At 37.1% G+C, this 16945-nt stretch overlaps 1 protein-coding gene across 1 annotated transcript in view; it reads left to right on the top strand.

Moving 5' to 3' along the window:
• ITGA1 (integrin subunit alpha 1) overlaps positions 1-16945 on the top strand; it is a 209162-nt gene that overhangs the window by 182078 nt on the left and 10139 nt on the right. Inside the window, exons 24-28 of the mRNA XM_043977095.1 lie at positions 613-726; positions 5858-5959; positions 6156-6260; positions 9066-9158; positions 13433-13549. Of these exons, the coding sequence (XP_043833030.1) occupies positions 613-726; positions 5858-5959; positions 6156-6260; positions 9066-9158; positions 13433-13549 (531 nt within the window). The remainder of the gene's footprint in view (positions 1-612; positions 727-5857; positions 5960-6155; positions 6261-9065; positions 9159-13432; positions 13550-16945) is intronic.

The raw sequence follows: 16945 nt of genomic DNA, 5'->3' as shown, positions 1-16945 counted from the left end.
CAGATGTGCTGAGAAGTCCATCTAGAAGGCTTAGCCAGATAGATCGATTTGAGAGTATGCAAGTCCAGATAGTCTAGATCCCTTGGTATTCTTTCAAGTGGATCAGAACTACAAAGGAAGGTACCTCACCTAGAATTCATATAAGCTCCAAGAAATCCAAGGAGTTCCTAGCAATTGACCACAGCTCTGGAAATAATACCTAAAATAATAAGGTAAAGGGAAGGGAAGCAGGACTTTGGTTTCCCACTAGATAATTTTACTTCACATTGGCCCCTTCTGGGTAGACAGGTATCTTTAGTTAAATGAATTAATTCTTCCTTTTCTCTTATCATTCCTTCTTTCATGCCAGCCAAACTCCATACTAGATGAATCTAGATTGCCTCAGTTAGTGTTGTACTTAGATAAGACTATGGCCCCTTTCAGTTCTAAGATTCCACTGGAGACATCTACCTGCTTCTAGTTTTCTTGAGTGGAAGTTTTCCTGACTGTAAAAATTGAGAGCTGGTGACCAGAACAAGAATATAAATGTGGGTAAGGTTGGCAAAGATTAGCAATACCAAACATGAATTAAGCACCTTGTGCTTAATCAGACTTTTCTTTTATTTTGTTCAGATCCGAAAAAGTGGACAGATCCCCATACCAGACCTTACACTGAATATTTTATTCCCCAATTTAACATCAGATCAATACCCTGTACTCTACCTAATTGGATGGTCATCTTCAGATGTAAGTCATGTTCCTTCATCATCTTTCCCTTACATTGAAATGTATTAAGTTTGCATGAACTGTTAAACTCAGATGTGCTGGGTGGTTTTGCTGAACTTTTTTGTTTTAGTTACAAAGGATGGCTTGATGGGTTGGGAAAAGAGAAAGATATTTTCAGAAATGAAGGTGATTTAAATAAGCAAAAGAGATCCATAATACTTATATTTATTTAGTTTGGAGGCAATTGGGGTTAAGTTACTTGCCCAAACATCACATAGCTAATTAGGGTCTGAGGCCAGATTTGAACTCAGGTCCTCCTGACTCCAGGGCTGGTACTCTCTCCACTGGGCCACCTAGATGCACAACAGATCCTTGATATTTTTTTAATCTGTTATTACTGCTTGATTTTATTTTCTATCATATGAGAAAATGAATGATGAAACAAACATAGTGTCCTTTACTTTACCTGCCAAGTACTTTGTCAAAAGTAATAATGGCAAAGCAAATAATAGAAATTTTGAGCAGCAAGGTGGCACAGTGGATAGAGCACTGGGCTAGGAACCAGGAAGACTCATCTTGATGAGTTCAAATCCAGCCTCAGGTCCTTACTATATACTATGTGAACCTGGATAAGTCATTTACTCCCTGTTTGCCTCAGTTTCTTCATCAATAAAAAGAGCTAGAAAAGGAACTGTCAAACCACTCTAGTATCTTTGCTGAGAAAACCCCAAAATGGGGTCACAAAGAGTCAGATACAACTGAAATGACTCAACCAAAATGAAAGAAGTCCTCCCAATTAAAAAAAATCAACTGGCTATTAGTTTGGTAGACTTAAAACCATTAAAATAAAAAACAACTTACTATTTTTATTGTGAGACAAGTGGGGTTAAGTGACTTGCCCAGGGTTACACAGCAAGTGTCAAGTGTCTGAGGTCAGATTTGAACTCAGGTCCTCCTGACTCCAGGGCCAGTGCTCTATCCACTGTGCCACCTAGCTGCCCCTATAAGAACTTACTATTATCCATACCATACTGATTGTCATCTAGCTGTATCATACATTAATGTCCTACTCTAATGGTTGGTCCTGATTTGGAGATGACCTTAGATTCTCAAAGACAATGTCAGGAGTGTGCAAGCTATGGCAAATTGTACTAAGCCAGTTGGGCTTTAGTTTTGGTCCCAGGGTAGTTTGTAAGTGTCACATTCCAACAATTGGAGAGGATCATCACCAACTAGTTACAGGGTGATGATTTATTATTGGCCACAGAGCTTCTCAAAAGACATTTGGTTAAGTCATAGAGGAGTTACAGTGTGTATCAGTGAAGGGAGTAAACCCCACTGATGTAATCACAGGTCACTGAACTTCTAAACTAAATAAGTGAGTAGGTTTGCAGGTATAAGGTAAGCCTTAAAGTGGTTCCTCCTGGGCACATGGGGTAACTATTGTGTAGGCCCCATAGTAAAGTGATCCTTAACTAAGGTCATAGGCAACTCAGAAAAGTAAGTATATAAAATATGCTCTCATCACTTTTGCATTTGATTTTAGAAAACAATAGAATTATTAAAACAGACCCTCAGCAGCCATAATAATTAATCTATTGATTTTTCTCTCTTCTATAAAAAATGACATGTAGTTTAGAGCAAGGCTTGAAACAGAATTTGTATCCAGACAGAATAATTGCCAGTACTTTTATACCTCCTTAAGGTTTGCAAAGAACTTTTTGCAAATATCATCTCATTCTCACGACCACCCTGTGAGAAAGGTGCTCTTATTATTCCCATTTTATGTATGAGGAAGCTGAAGCACAGAGAGATTAAATAACTTGACCAGAATCCCACAGCTAGTAAGTAGCTAAATTTGAGCCTGGATTTGAATTCAGGTCTTCCTGACTGCAAGTCTACTCAGTTTGACCACCTAGTGGCCTCATGAATATGTATTCTGTCACTAAACAACCAAGGGAGCTGTGTGATAAAGTGAATAGAGTGTTGGGCCTGGAGTGAGGAAGACTAACCTTTTTGAGTTCAAACTTGGCCTCAGACTCTTACTGGCAGTGTGATCCTGGGCAAGTCACTTTACCCTGCCTGCCTCAGTTTTTTCATCTATCAAAAGAACTGGAGAAGGAAATTTCAAACCATTCCAGTATTTTTGCCAAGAAAACCCAAAATGGGGTGACAGAAAGGCAGACATGACTGAACAACAACAACCATTACCAAATAACACTGACTAAACTTTTACTTAATCTTACCCGAATGTTGTCCAAGCATTTTTGGGGTCTTGGTTTTGTTTTGTTTTGGTTTTTTCACAGCTTCTGACCCAATATGGTCTATTTCACTCTAATCTCACTTTTCACTCCTGTGAGCAAAAGCTTGTTCTGAGTCCTCAAGTCCTAAATTGTATCTGTCCTGTGAATCAACAAAAAGATCTCCCAGATGGAGGGACCTGAGTCATCTATAGAGTCTCACTCCCTCTAAAAGACCCTTCATGCAGATGTTTAATGTGTTTGTATGCTAACCTTTATTTATTTAGCCTTTTACAATCTGGTCTATTTCCAAAGACATTTTAAAGGGGTGAAAATTCTTCCTCTCTACTCTTGCCTTTTTAAAAATCCTATTTTTTACTTTTACTTTTTATTTTATTTTCAATTCACCAAACAAAACAAGCATTTCCATAACATAGTACAATAAAAAGGATGATTGCACATGATACTGCAAGTCTACCATGTGCAACTAGAGATGGCTACCATAAGACACAAATAGGAATATATATATATATATATATATATATATATATATATATATATATACATACATATATATGTAAAATTATTCTACACATACTTCTATTTATCATTTCTTCCTCTAAATGCAGATAGCATCTTCATATGTCCTTTATTTTTAATTTGTGTATTTATAATAGTCAAAATGGCTTAGTCACTAAAAGTTTTTCTTACAACAATGTTGCTGTACTATATACATTGTCCTCTGGGTTCTGCTTATTTTGCTCTTCATCATTTTGTACAAGCCTTTCTGTGTCTAACATCACTGAGCTCATCATTTCTTTTAGCGCAGTGGCATTCCATCCCAACCACACACCACAACTTGTTCAGCCATTCCTTGATAGATGGGGATCCTTGCAATTTCCAGTTCTTTGCCATCACAAATAGAGCTGCTATAAACATGCCATTCACATTCAAAGTTATAATTACTATTTGTGAATTTCCCTCCATCTTATTTTTACTCATGATTTTCTTTCTCAGCCTCTCTTTTTACTCTGTTCCTGTTGCCTTAGACTTCCATAGCTTCTTCATTTATACTGCTTGTATAAAATGCCTTTTATCAGAAAGCAAGAGCTAGAGGGGCAGCTAGGTGGCACAGTGGATAGAGTACCGGCCCTGGAGTCAGGAGTACCTGAGTTCAAATCTGGCCTCAGACACTTAACACTTACTAGCTGTGTGACCCTGGGCAAGTCACTTAACCCCAATTGCCTCACTAAAACAAACAAACAAACCAAAGAAAGCAAGAGCTAGAACCAAGCAGATGCATAATCAAAAGTAACCAGGACTCCTTTAAACACTGTCTATCACTTGCTGAGAAATAGGTGATTCAGCTGCTCAATATGTCACAAAATAGACTAAAGTTTCCCATAGTCACAGAAAATAAATTAGTGAGAAACTGGGACCTCTGAGGATAAGTGGAAAGGTAAGTAAGGAAGAATAGTAAATCAATTTATCAATCAGTAAGCATTTATTAAGCATTTAATAAGATGCTATGCACCAGGCACTATGCTTGCTTAGCTCTGGAAATTCAAAGACAAAAGTAAAGTGGTTCTTGCCTATAAAGAGCACATATGTAGGTATTTACAAAAACAAGCAAACAAACCACAAAACAAAACATATAAGGTAAAACTAGAGGAGAAACTAGCAACTGGGGAGACCAGGACAGGCCTCATGCAGAAGGCGGTATTCTGCATACCAGCGAATTCAATAAATGGAGGTGAAGAGGGACTACAATCCAAGCATGGGGTATACCCATTACAAAAGCACAGTGTAAGGAAATAATGTGTCATGTTTGAGGAACAAGAAAGTCAAACTGGCTGGGTTGTAGAGTGTGTAGAGGTAAATAAAGCTGAGTAAGACTGAGGAGGTAGGAAGAAACTACAATGTGAAGAGTTTTAAATGACAAAAAGAAGAGTTTGTATGTGTTTTTCTTCAGGGGTGTCAGCAAACTATGACTGGGGGACCAAATTTGGTCTATTACCTTCTTTTGTACCTAAGACTGGTTTTTACATTTAGCTCTCATACCATACAAAAATAGTCAGTAGGCCAGCCCTAGCATGTAGTTTGCCAATCCCAACAATCTAGGCAATAAAGAACCATAAGAGTTTATTGGGGGGGGGGGAGGTTGGCGGTGGGGGATCATTGTGACACCATCAAAACAATGCTTTAAGAAATTCACTTTGTCATTTGTGTGGGAAATGGAGTAGAGCTCCAGAAGAAGGTTCTGGGAATTATTTTGTAATTGTTTATGTTTCAGTTTTATTTGCCCACAATCTCATGCCCTTGGATTAAAGACAAGAAGCTAGAGAGGCACTGTGAGGGGCAGTTGGCAGTTTGCATATTTTATGATGTTGGCATCCAACACTGAAATCCCTTGCTTCTAAACTCTTAGTGGGTTTTTTCTATTAGTAGTCTATGTAAGAGCCACCCTTTAAAAATTAGTTATTAAGCATTCTACTTTTGGGGCAGCTTAAGATTTTCTATTTATCCTTCTATATTCTAGGAATTTTAAAAAATATTAATTTCTTATCCTGTCATATTTCATAGATCTTAATAAGAGTCAAGAAGTTCATAAATATGAACTCAAATTGATTTTGTGCATGGTGATATTACAGAATCCCTTATCTCTTCTCAGAATATTGCTGTCATGCTTAGCAACTAAAGGATGCTATCATGGATAGTGATTATTACTTCCATATAGATATGGATAATGTTGCTATGCAATGAAACTAATATGTAGCCAAGGCAAGTGTTCACATTAGTACCTTTCTAGAAGACCTTTTCTTTTCTTTCATTTTCTTTTTTGTTTTCTTTTGGTGGAAGGGTTGGGGAGAGGATGCCAATGTCTGATAAAACAATCTTTTGTCTTATAACAGAATGTAAACTGCAGACCAACCAGCCTTCAAGATCCCTTCAAAATCAACTTTGGAAATAAAATAACACCAAAATCTGGAGAACTCAAGCGAGGCACCATTTCGGTAAATGTTGACAACTCAGAGACAATGATTTTAATAACAATTATTAATTCATATTTCATATTTCCCATCCAGTCCTGCCAACTTCCCTATCCCAAGGGAATAAATTCGACATCAAACTAAAATGAACTGTTTTTATTCCAGTATCTGACTTGAAGTAGCAGTAATTGCTAATCAGTTTTCTTGCACTCTTAAACAGAACTGTGATACCTGCAAATCTGCAACCATTAAGTGTAATCTGATCCCTTCTGATGTAAGTCAAGTAAATGTTACATTCGTCTTGTGGAAGTCAACATTCATAAAAGTAAGTGACCTTCTTGAGTTAGAGAGTTAATATTGCAAAGTAAATCAACAAAATCATAGTCATGATAATAATAATCATTCACATTTAAATAGTGCTTTACAATTTTCAAAGGTTCTACTACCTCCTTTGCTCACTAACTTCATAGTGCTAGCTAGGAATTACGTGGGATATTGAAAATCCTTAATAGTTTTTTATTATTTTTAAATTTTTATTTTTAATTTATGAAACAAAACAATCATTTTCAAAAATTTATTAAAACATCGTGACCAGGAGGCAACTAGGTGGCACAGTGGATAGAGCACTGGCCCTGGAGTCAGGAGTACCTGAGTTCAAATCCGGCCTCAGACACTTAACACTTACTAACTGTGTGACCCTGGGCAAGTCACTTAACCCCAACTGCCTCACTAAAAAAACAAAACAAAAAAACCATCATGACCAGGGGCAGCTAGGTGGTGCAGTGGATAAAGCACTGGCCCTGGATTCAGGAGGACCTGAGTTCAAATCCAGCCTCAGACGCTTGACACTTACTATATGTGTGACCCTGGGCAAGTCACTTAACCCTCACTGACCTAAAAAAAAAAAAAAAAAAGCCCAGGCCTTGCTGACTTCATGTCTAATACCCTATCCACTCTACCGTAACACCTTGTGAATTTTGGGGCAGCTAGGTGGTGCAGTGGATAAAGCACCAGTCCTGGATTCAGGAGGACCTGAGTTCAAATCCAGCCTCAGACACTTGACACTTACTAGCTGTGTGACCCTGGGCAAGTCACTTAACCCTCATTGCCCCACAAAAAATAAAAACAAAAAAACCCAACATCATGACCTTTGGCCCACCCTGTAGAAATTTCAAAACAGTTGCTGATTTGTAATTGGTAAAGAGAGTATCCTCACTAAGGGACTCCCTGGACCTATGAAATCACAGGTCCACTGCCTCCCTCATGGTGTTTTCTGAAGGGAAATGCTCTGTAAAATAGAAAGAGCTAAATGAGGGTTATCATTAAAAGTCCAATTTCTTTATTAGAATCAGGGATTACAAATAGCTGGAAGGTGTTTCAGAAACCATCTAGTTCAATCCTCACATTTAATTTTTTAAATTTTCTTTCTTATTATTAACTTAGTCATCTAGAAATACAAACATTTGAATATACAGAAAAAAACAATAAGAGGATTATATATGAAACTGTGACACACTATGGATGGTTTTTAAATGTATATTAAATTTATTAAATTTAATACATTAGTAACAACTTTTTACTTATTTATATCCCCTTCTGAATTTCTTTTTGTTTTCTTCTATATATTTGTTAATGTTTTATTGATGCTTTTTTTCTCTTGAAAAATTTTTGAATCTCTACTATTACCCATAACTGTTTTATTTTTTATTTTATTTATTTATTTATTTATTTTGGGGGCAATGAGGGTTAAGTGACTTGCCCAGGATCACACAGCTAGTAAGTGTCGTGTCTGAGGCCAGATTTGAACTCTGGTCCTCCTGAATCCAGGGCTTGTGCTCTATCCACTGTGCCACCTAGCTGCCCTAACTCTTATTTTTTACAAAGTTAACACAGTGACCACTTAAGGTTCAATGGTGATAATAGGTTTCTTTTTTCCACTGTCTTCGAAAATAACAATTTGTTCTAGTTCAATAATATCACAAGATTTAGAAACTTTTATCAAAGATAAATAATTGATACATGGTAAAACTCCTTTCTGATACTTATACCAGTGGACACCTCTGCTAAAATCCCACTCCACCAGGCATGGAGACAAACCTGCGATTTTGAAGGCTATTCCAGTCATTTCTATATTTTGGCAATTTTTTTTTTTGAGCTCAAAAAGATTCCAGGGCAAGTTTTGTGTCTATCATTCAAGAACCAGTTTAGCTGAGTTAAGAAAGGAACAACAGCAATAGCATTTGGCCAGTAGGGGCAGCTAGGTGGTGCAGTGGATAGAGCACCGGCCCTGGAGTCAGGAGTACCTGAGTTCAAATCCGGCCTCAGGCACTTAACAATTACTAGCTGTGTGACCCTGGGCAAGTCACTTAACCCCAATTGCCTCCAAAAAAAAAAAAAAAGAGAGAGAGAGAGAGAGAGAGAGAGAGAGAGAGAGAGAGAGAGAGAATTTGGCTAGTACCCAATAATTTCCCCCACTATAGAAACTCACAAAGACCTTATACTAAGGTTGATAGAGGTCACTATCTATATCAGTGGAAGGGATTTCCACACAGGTGAAACTAGATCCTTGAAATATCAAAATTTCTAATAATAATTTTAAGAATAATATCCATGTTACTGACTCACTGCAAAATATCAGATTTTTCCATGTCTATTTTGGTGGATATGATTTGATTCCTGCTACAGTCAGATGTGTATGATAACAAGTTCTACTGTCAATCAATCAATAAGCATTTATTAAGCATCTATTATGGGTCAGTCACTCCATTGGGTACTAGAGATACAAATGCAGAATTGAGATGACTAGTCTTTGACTTCAAAGAGTTCAATAAATGTTTACTTTATTACATAAAGTTTTTACTCCAAAGAGTTCTACTAATTACTAGAAAACTGTAGGTTTTTTCCCAAGGATAATTCTAGTAAGGTTATTTTCCAATTTTTTTCTTTATTCCTTTTCTAGTCCTGTTAATGTTTTCTTAAGAGGAGTGAAATGTCAGTGATCCAAGGGAGGAAAAAAGACAAGGGAATGAAAGCTTCCACATTTGAATATGAAAGTTATGACCTAAATATGACTTGGGTTTAGTATGGCTGTAATAAATGCTAACAGAAATCCCACCTGTTTTCTTTGCAGACAACTTTTTCCAGTTTAAATCTTACTATAAAGGCAGAACTTCACAGTGAAAACTCCTCACTGGTGTTAAGTAGTGGTAATCAGAAAAGAGAGGTAAGGAGGCACCAATTCTGAAAACATTCTAGGTTTCACGCTGCATTTTATGGTGTGAGGTTATATCATTACGCATCCCACCTAAAACAATGGAAGAAAGGTACTGCTCCAGCTAAGTATCAGCCACTTTTCTCTCCTCCTTGAAATTGGAATTCATTAGCCTTGCACATGATTTTGGTCTGATTCTAGGTGTAGTAAGCTGGCACACCCATGATATTTACCTATTAACCTTTGACCTTATGTAAGTCAACTTCCTGGGCTACAATCCTACTGAATTTATTAACATGCAGTATATACTATTTGTCTTTATAACTTCTAACCATTGCAATAAATTCCTGTTTTTATTATTCATATTGATTATCAATGATACATTTAGAATGATCTATTTGGGTTTTTTTTTTTGATCAGTACAAAAGAATTACCCATTCTTAAAAGAGAAATGTAATTGGAAATGTAATTGACATTGAAGACTTGTTTTTACATTTAGTTCTCATACCATACAAAAGCAGTCAGTACATTGCTTAGAAATACGTGAATACCTCACAGATATGCATAGGCTTTTAAAAACTATAGCAATAGAATTATAGGACTGTGGATATGGAGCTTGAAGGGACCTCAGAAGCCATCTAGTTCAATCTCTTCCTTTTAAAGGTAATAAAAATGGGGTCTAGGAAGTTGAGTTTCCCAGGGTCAAACAAGTGGTAAGCCTCAGGGCTGGGATTTGAACCCAGTTCTGACACATTTAATCTTGAAGGGAACAATTTCCCAAACTGATAACACCAGCATAAATAGTTTATATTAAAGGCTTGCCACAAAGGATAGAGATTAGATTTATTATTTTTGTCCTGGAAGGGCAGGCCAAAGGATACAAGCTATAGGAAGGTAGATTTCAATACACCATAAGGAAAAGCTCCTTAAGAATGAATGTTTTCGGGGCAGCTAGATAGCACAGTGGATAGAGCACTGGCCCTGGATTCAGGAGTACCTGAGTTCAAATCTAACCTCAGAAACTTAACACTTACTAGCTGTGTGACCCTGGGCAAGTCACTTAACTCCAATTGCCTCACCAAAAAAATAAATAAATAAATAAATAAATAAATGTTTTCCAGAAATTGATTGGGCTGTTTCAGGAGCACCGAGTTCTCCATCAACGGATATCTTGGCCACTACCAAGAAAATAAATATTAGAGGAAATATAACAGATTGAAGAGGACAGTCAGGAAATGTGGATTCTAATTACAATTCTGACACCTAATAGCTAAATGACCATAGCAGTGGGGTTCAGTGGAAATGTCGCTTGATTCATAGATGGAGAATGTTGAAACAAAAGCCCAACTTTGAATCTCAGTCTTGGCACTCGCTACCAGGGTGACCTAAAGTGAGGGGGGTGCAATAAGATTAACTCCAAGGTCCCTTCCAACAAGTCATTTCCTTTATCTCAGCTAAATTTCCTCACCTTTAAATTAAGGTATTGAATTACCTAAAATCATATTATTCTGCCTACAGAATATGCCTATATTGTATATTACTTTGATCAGTGATATGATACCATACAGGCAGTAGTCTACATCAGAGGTATCAAACACTCTGTTATAACACTCATGAGGACAGATTGAACCACATTAAAATATTATTGGGAAATATTTAACAAAATAAATTAAAATGCAATATAGATAATGTTAATATATGTTTTTTTAAGTCACTGTGTAGCCCCTCTTTATGTATGGTTTAGTGGTCCCCATTTCTATTTGAGTTTGACACCACTGATCGACATGCTGTAAGTAGAGAGCCACTGATCATTGTCCTACACACAAATGTATATCACCCCAGTAGCCTGATGCAAGTCTAGTTCATCATTAGCTCTTCCTTTGAATCAGAAAAATGAAAGCTCTCATCAATGTATAAACATAGAATCAAAGGAGAAGTAACGATGCTATTACCAGTCATTAACAAGGGCAGTAGGGGTGCAAATCTGGCTTCAGAGGCTTACTAGCTATGTGATCTTGAGCAAATCACTTAACCCTGTTTGCCTCAATTTCTTCATCCATAAAATGAGCTGGAAAAGGAAATGGCAAACTACTCCAGGATCTTTGCCAAGAAAACCCCAAATTGAGGTCACAAAGAGTCAGACATGACTGAAACAACTGAACTACCACCACATCGCCATCAATCCTTTCAGCTCCTAGTGCTTTCTCCCAATATACCTTGTAGTTATTTTGTTTATGCTGAAATACAATGGGATGAAAGCTGTTGTCCTGTAATGCACAGTGCCTGGAATATAATCAACATTCACTCAATAAATGTCCATTCATGAATACATCCTTCATTTGCTCTTCACTAATTCCCCAATCCTTGGGGTCTCCCTACGTTTCTAGCAAACCAGGCTTGGTATCAGCAAGACAGAGATTCAAATCCTGATTCAGAAACTTTCTAGCTGTGTGACCCTGGGCTAGTCACTTAACCCTATTTGCCTCAGTTTCTTCATCTATAAAATGAACTGGAGAAGAAAATGGCAAACCACACCAATATCTTTGCCAAGAAAACCCAAAGGAATTGTGAAGAGTTGGATACAACTGAAAACTGGCTCAGCAACAACAAGAAGTCGTTAACAGCTGTTATGGACTAACAGGATCATATCCATCTAGTCCTACACCCTCAGTTTACAATTGAGGAAAATAAGAGAAGTTAGCTGAATTTACTTCAGTCACAGACACTAAATGACAGAGGTAAAATTTCCACCCTTATCCTCTGCTGCTCAATCAATGCTCATTCCACTGAAGTACCACACAGCCTCTAGCTTCAGTTATCTTTAGGGCTTTAAAAGATGGGACATGGGGAAAGACCCTTGTTGATGAGAGAGGGAAGGGTTCATAGCAGGGAAAATGGGATTAGGGTTTCTCTGATGGGATCTGCCATAGAAGGAAACCTCCAAGGTCCTCTAATTATCAAAGAATAATGCAGCCATCTTAAGTATATGATATGGAGGGGAATAGTGTGGAAGAATGGAAAATTGTTTTGAAAAAAACTTTGGGCTGGTAACAAAGAGATGGGTTCTAGTCCCAACTTTGCCACCTATCAGCTGTGTGACTCTGGACAAGTAAAAACCCTCTGAATTTCCGGATCTGCACATTAAAAACATGAAATCTCTAAAGTTCCTTCCAGCCCAAATGTCCTATTAGTTTGTGTTCTCTATTCTAGACTTTTCAGTGACAAAGTTTGAAACAAAGGTTTTCTAAGTCAACCAGAAAGCCAATTAACTGAAATATCCCTTGTACAGTAGTTACTTGAAGTTTTGTTGCATATTAATATTATGGAAGATGAGATTGTGAATATAATGATAATTATTCAGTTATTTCTAACTTCTCATGACTCTATTTGGGGTTTTCTTGGCAAAGATACTGGAGTGGTTTGCCATTTCCTCCTTCAGCCCATTTTATTGAGGAAACTGAGGCAAACAGGCTTAAGGAACTTGCCCAGGGTCACACAGTTCATAAATGTCTGAGACTGGGGGCGGCTAGGTGGCGCAGTGGATAGAGCACCGGCCCTGGAGTCAAGAGTCCCTGAGTTCAAATCCGGCCTCAGACACTTAACACTTACTAGCTGTGTGACCCTGGGCAAGTCACTTAACCCCAATTGCCTCAATAAAAAAAGAAACAAAAAAAATGTCTGAGACTGGATTTGAACTCAGAAGATGAGTTTTTCTGACTCTAGGTCTGGCACTCTACCAACCGTGCCACCCAGCTGTTCAAAATAATAATATGACCACTTATCATGTGTTTAAAATTTGTAAAATGCTGTTTATACATTGTGTCATTTGATTCCCATATTGACCTGTGATATAAATATAATAATATAATATGCAGATATTATCTCTGTCAGTGATATAGTTGTGGTAATATAGATATCACACCCATTTGACAAATGAGAAAATAGAGGCTCATAGAGGTTAAGTGAGTTGCTCAAGGTAATACAACTAGTGTTAGAGGCAGGATTTGAACCCAGGTCTTCCTGACATCAAAGTCTAGCACTCTAGTTATTATGCTACAAATAATTTTTTTAACAGTAGGTTTGATATGATAGAAGTTTGGGAATGTGGAAATGTGTTTAACTTTATAATGCTTACTTAAATACTTAAAGTACTCTCTGTGTACCATTTAGAATAATGACATTGCTAACCAGGCATTATTATACCTGCTATAATCACATAATTGCTCTGTTTTGATGGCTTGAGAAGATGTTTCATGCTTTTGACTATCTGCTTTCATTATTTTCAGCTGGCCATTCAAATCTCAAAAGATCTTCTACCTGGCCGAGTGCCATTATGGGTGATCCTTCTGAGTGCTTTCGCAGGACTCTTGTTATTGATGCTCCTTATATTAGCACTATGGAAGGTGAGTGCTCTTTCCACTTATTTTTCTTTTAGAGTTGAAGAAATCATCACCAACAGATACATGGTTAGAAAATGTTCTGGATTTACTGGGTGTTACTATGTACCTTCAAAATCAGATTTTGCTTTTGCCTTTGTATGGGAATATATGTGTATGAGTGTTTGTGTGTATGTGTATGTGTATATATACATACATATATGTGTGTATATATGTATGTATGTATGAATATACACACAAGTTTCTGTGACTTACCTTAATCAGAAGAAACATATTCCTGAAAAGTTGTTTGTAAATGGAATTTTTGTGAATGAACCAAAATCCTGTTTCATAAAATCCTATTTTATCTCATTTTATTGCCCTTGATTAATCTTTTGTATAAATCTTTTTTTTACATAGTTATAGGGGAATATTTTACACATTTCTTTGAGTCATACTACTAACATAATAAAGAAGAATTAAGAACATTGTGTTTAGTAAATGAAGAGTGAATAGGTATCTACTGAAAACTATACTACATTGTTTACCAATTGTATAGAACATTTAGGAGCAGCTAGATGGCACAGTGGATAGAGTGCCAAGCCTGGAGTCAGGAAGACTCATCTTCCTGAGTTCAAATCTGGTCTCAGACACTTACTAGCTGTGTGACCCTGAACAAGTCATTTAACCCTGTTTGCCTCAGTCTCTTCATCTGTAAAGTGAGAAGAGAAGGAAATGGAAAACTACTCTAGTATCTTGGTCAAGAAAACCCCAAATGGAGTCATGAAGACTCAGACACAACTGAAACAACAAAACAACAACAACAAATAGAATATTAAGAAATGAATAGGAACAGAAACTAGTGATTTCCCTGGTAGAGAGAATTCCCAAATGAAAGGCCTTTTACCAGTGTGGCTCATCACCTCTGTAACTGGTAATCTATGAGAGTTGCCTCCATCACTGAGAGGATGTGACTCAATGCAAGTCACACAACCAGACATGTCTCTGAAAGGACCTCCATTCAGGTTTTGCTGGCTTCCTCTTTTCTATATCATTTATGGAACCTCGTATTTTACCTCCCAAATTAATGAAAACAACAAGAACAAACAAGAAACCCTAATACATTACAATATAGATCATTGATACTTGTTAACTTGGGCACTTTCCTAATAATTAAACCAATTATATCATCTTTTTACCCAAGAATGCACATTCCCAAGATGTTACCATCTTTAATAGTAATAAAACTGATTAAAAGGATATTGGTCCTTTAGGAAATATCAAGCTCAATATGAATCAACAGTTTGAGATGACAATCCCCAAAGTTATGTTTAGAGATGGATTTTTAATATTTTGGAGGTGATGAACGCCTTTGGCAGTCTGCTGAAGACCAGAGGTATGAAACAGGTAGTATTTGCAGCCTAGAACATTCCCAAGTGGGGTCTGAATCAGATTAAAATGTAATTGAGGGGGGCAGCTAGGTAACACAGTGGATAGAGCACAGGCCCTGGATTTAGGAGGACCTAAGTTCAAATCCGGCCTCAGACACTTAACACTAGCTGTGTGACCCTGGGCAAGTCACTTAACCCCAATTGCCTCACCAAAAACAAAAAACAAAACAAACCCCCAAAAAATGTAATTGGGAAATATTTAACAAAATACATAAAAATAATTAATGTTTTAAATATAATATTCTATTTCCCCCCATTTACATGTTACAACAATTTATAAACAATGAATGTTAGTATGTGGTTTTCTAAGTCAATATACTTGCCACAGGGATTCTTATGCATGGCTTAGTGGCCCCATTTTCTATGTGAGTTTGACACCAGAATAATGTTTTTAAAAAAAGAAAAAAGGAAACCAATTATGTTGAAAGTTACCAAGATATAGCTTGGTTTTTTTAATTGAAGTTCATGAACGTTATGTTATGAACCTTCAATCATGAGAGGGTCTCTGAGGTCCATTCTCATTCTGAAATTTGGGAAGTCTGTGGTATGTTTCTGTTTCTCTAAAAGAATATCATTCTTTCTATGCCCTTTCCAACTCTTCAAGTTATTTTTTAAGTGGTGTACAGCTTCCTTTTGGAGGTGGGGAGGGATGGTAGGGAAGAAGGAAAAGGATCTCTAAAACCTTTCAAAGCCTAGTTAACAAGTAGATACAATCTCTGGTCTTTCTCCAACAAACCACAGGGACTAAGTTTTTTCTCACCTCTTTTTATCAGAACTGTTCTCCTTAGTATTAGCACTTTCTGTAATGCCTCATTCAGCCACAGTGTGGCGCACAAACCCTGGTTTTTCTATAAGTGTGATGGGGCTTAATTTCAGGCCAATCTTGTACCGTTTCAATAATTCTGTATACCTTCAACTGAGGTGGTGACCACTGCATATTTATTTGAGTGTGACCGTTTATAATATAGTCTGCTATTTGTAAGTTAAAATGATTCTTTGTCCTCCACTGCTTATTATTAATAATACCACATTAAAAAACCAAAGAGTGCATTGGAGTTAAAATTTGGATAAACTCTGGGAGATTTGTTACTGTGATTTCTTGGAGTCTTTGCTGGAGATTGTAAACAGGAACCAAAAAACATTTTGCTCCTGAAATTTCATCCCCCATTTTATGTTACCAGGATACAAGAATACAATGTGTAGCTAAGAATACTCAGTCCCCTATAGGACATCCTGTTGAATACATATGATGAATTCTTCAGATATTTCCTGAGTGACTCCGTAAAGGGAATACTAACCAACCAGAGATATAGAATATGGAGGCACAGGGTAAAGAGAACTGTATTTGGACCCAGGAAAACTGGGTTTCTATCTAGGGTCTGGCAATTACACCCTGTGTGACCTTGGTCACAATTTCCTCATCTGAAAAAATGAATGGTGAATCACATGACTTTTAAGGTCCCTTCCAGATCTCTCCAGATCTTTCATCCAGAGAAAGAATTTAACTGTGTTCAAGAGGGAAATAGTTTGATGGCAGACAGAGTAACCAGAGCGTTATACTTAGTCTTCCTGTTAGGTAGACATGTGGGGTTAGACTGGAGCAAGCACAGGCAATCCGTACTGATCTATGGCCGCAATAGCCCTTAAAATTTATCCAGGACTAGAGCAGATCTTTTAGAATCAATGTTTGACTCTCTAGTTCTCCAGATTTCCCTAAAAAAGAAATTCAGACAGACTAATATTGATTTTCCTGTGATTGTAAGCAGTTTCTAAAAGTCTTATGGGGATGAACCCATAGAACATTCATGGAGTTTCATTGTCCCAAGAGTTTTCCCTCCAGAATGAAATTACCACAGGCATGAATGGCACGCTGAGGGATAAGCTCAATCAGGGTGCCCCATAACCCCATCCCCCCAAAAAACCTTACCTTCCTCAAAAATCTTTTCCATGAACTATTTCAATAACAACTGGA

Source organism: Dromiciops gliroides, chromosome 1, assembly GCF_019393635.1.
Source record: "Dromiciops gliroides isolate mDroGli1 chromosome 1, mDroGli1.pri, whole genome shotgun sequence".
NCBI lineage: Eukaryota > Metazoa > Chordata > Mammalia > Microbiotheria > Microbiotheriidae > Dromiciops > Dromiciops gliroides.
The sequence above is the reverse complement of the archived record's forward strand: the minus strand, read 5'-3'. Positions and strand labels throughout refer to the sequence as shown.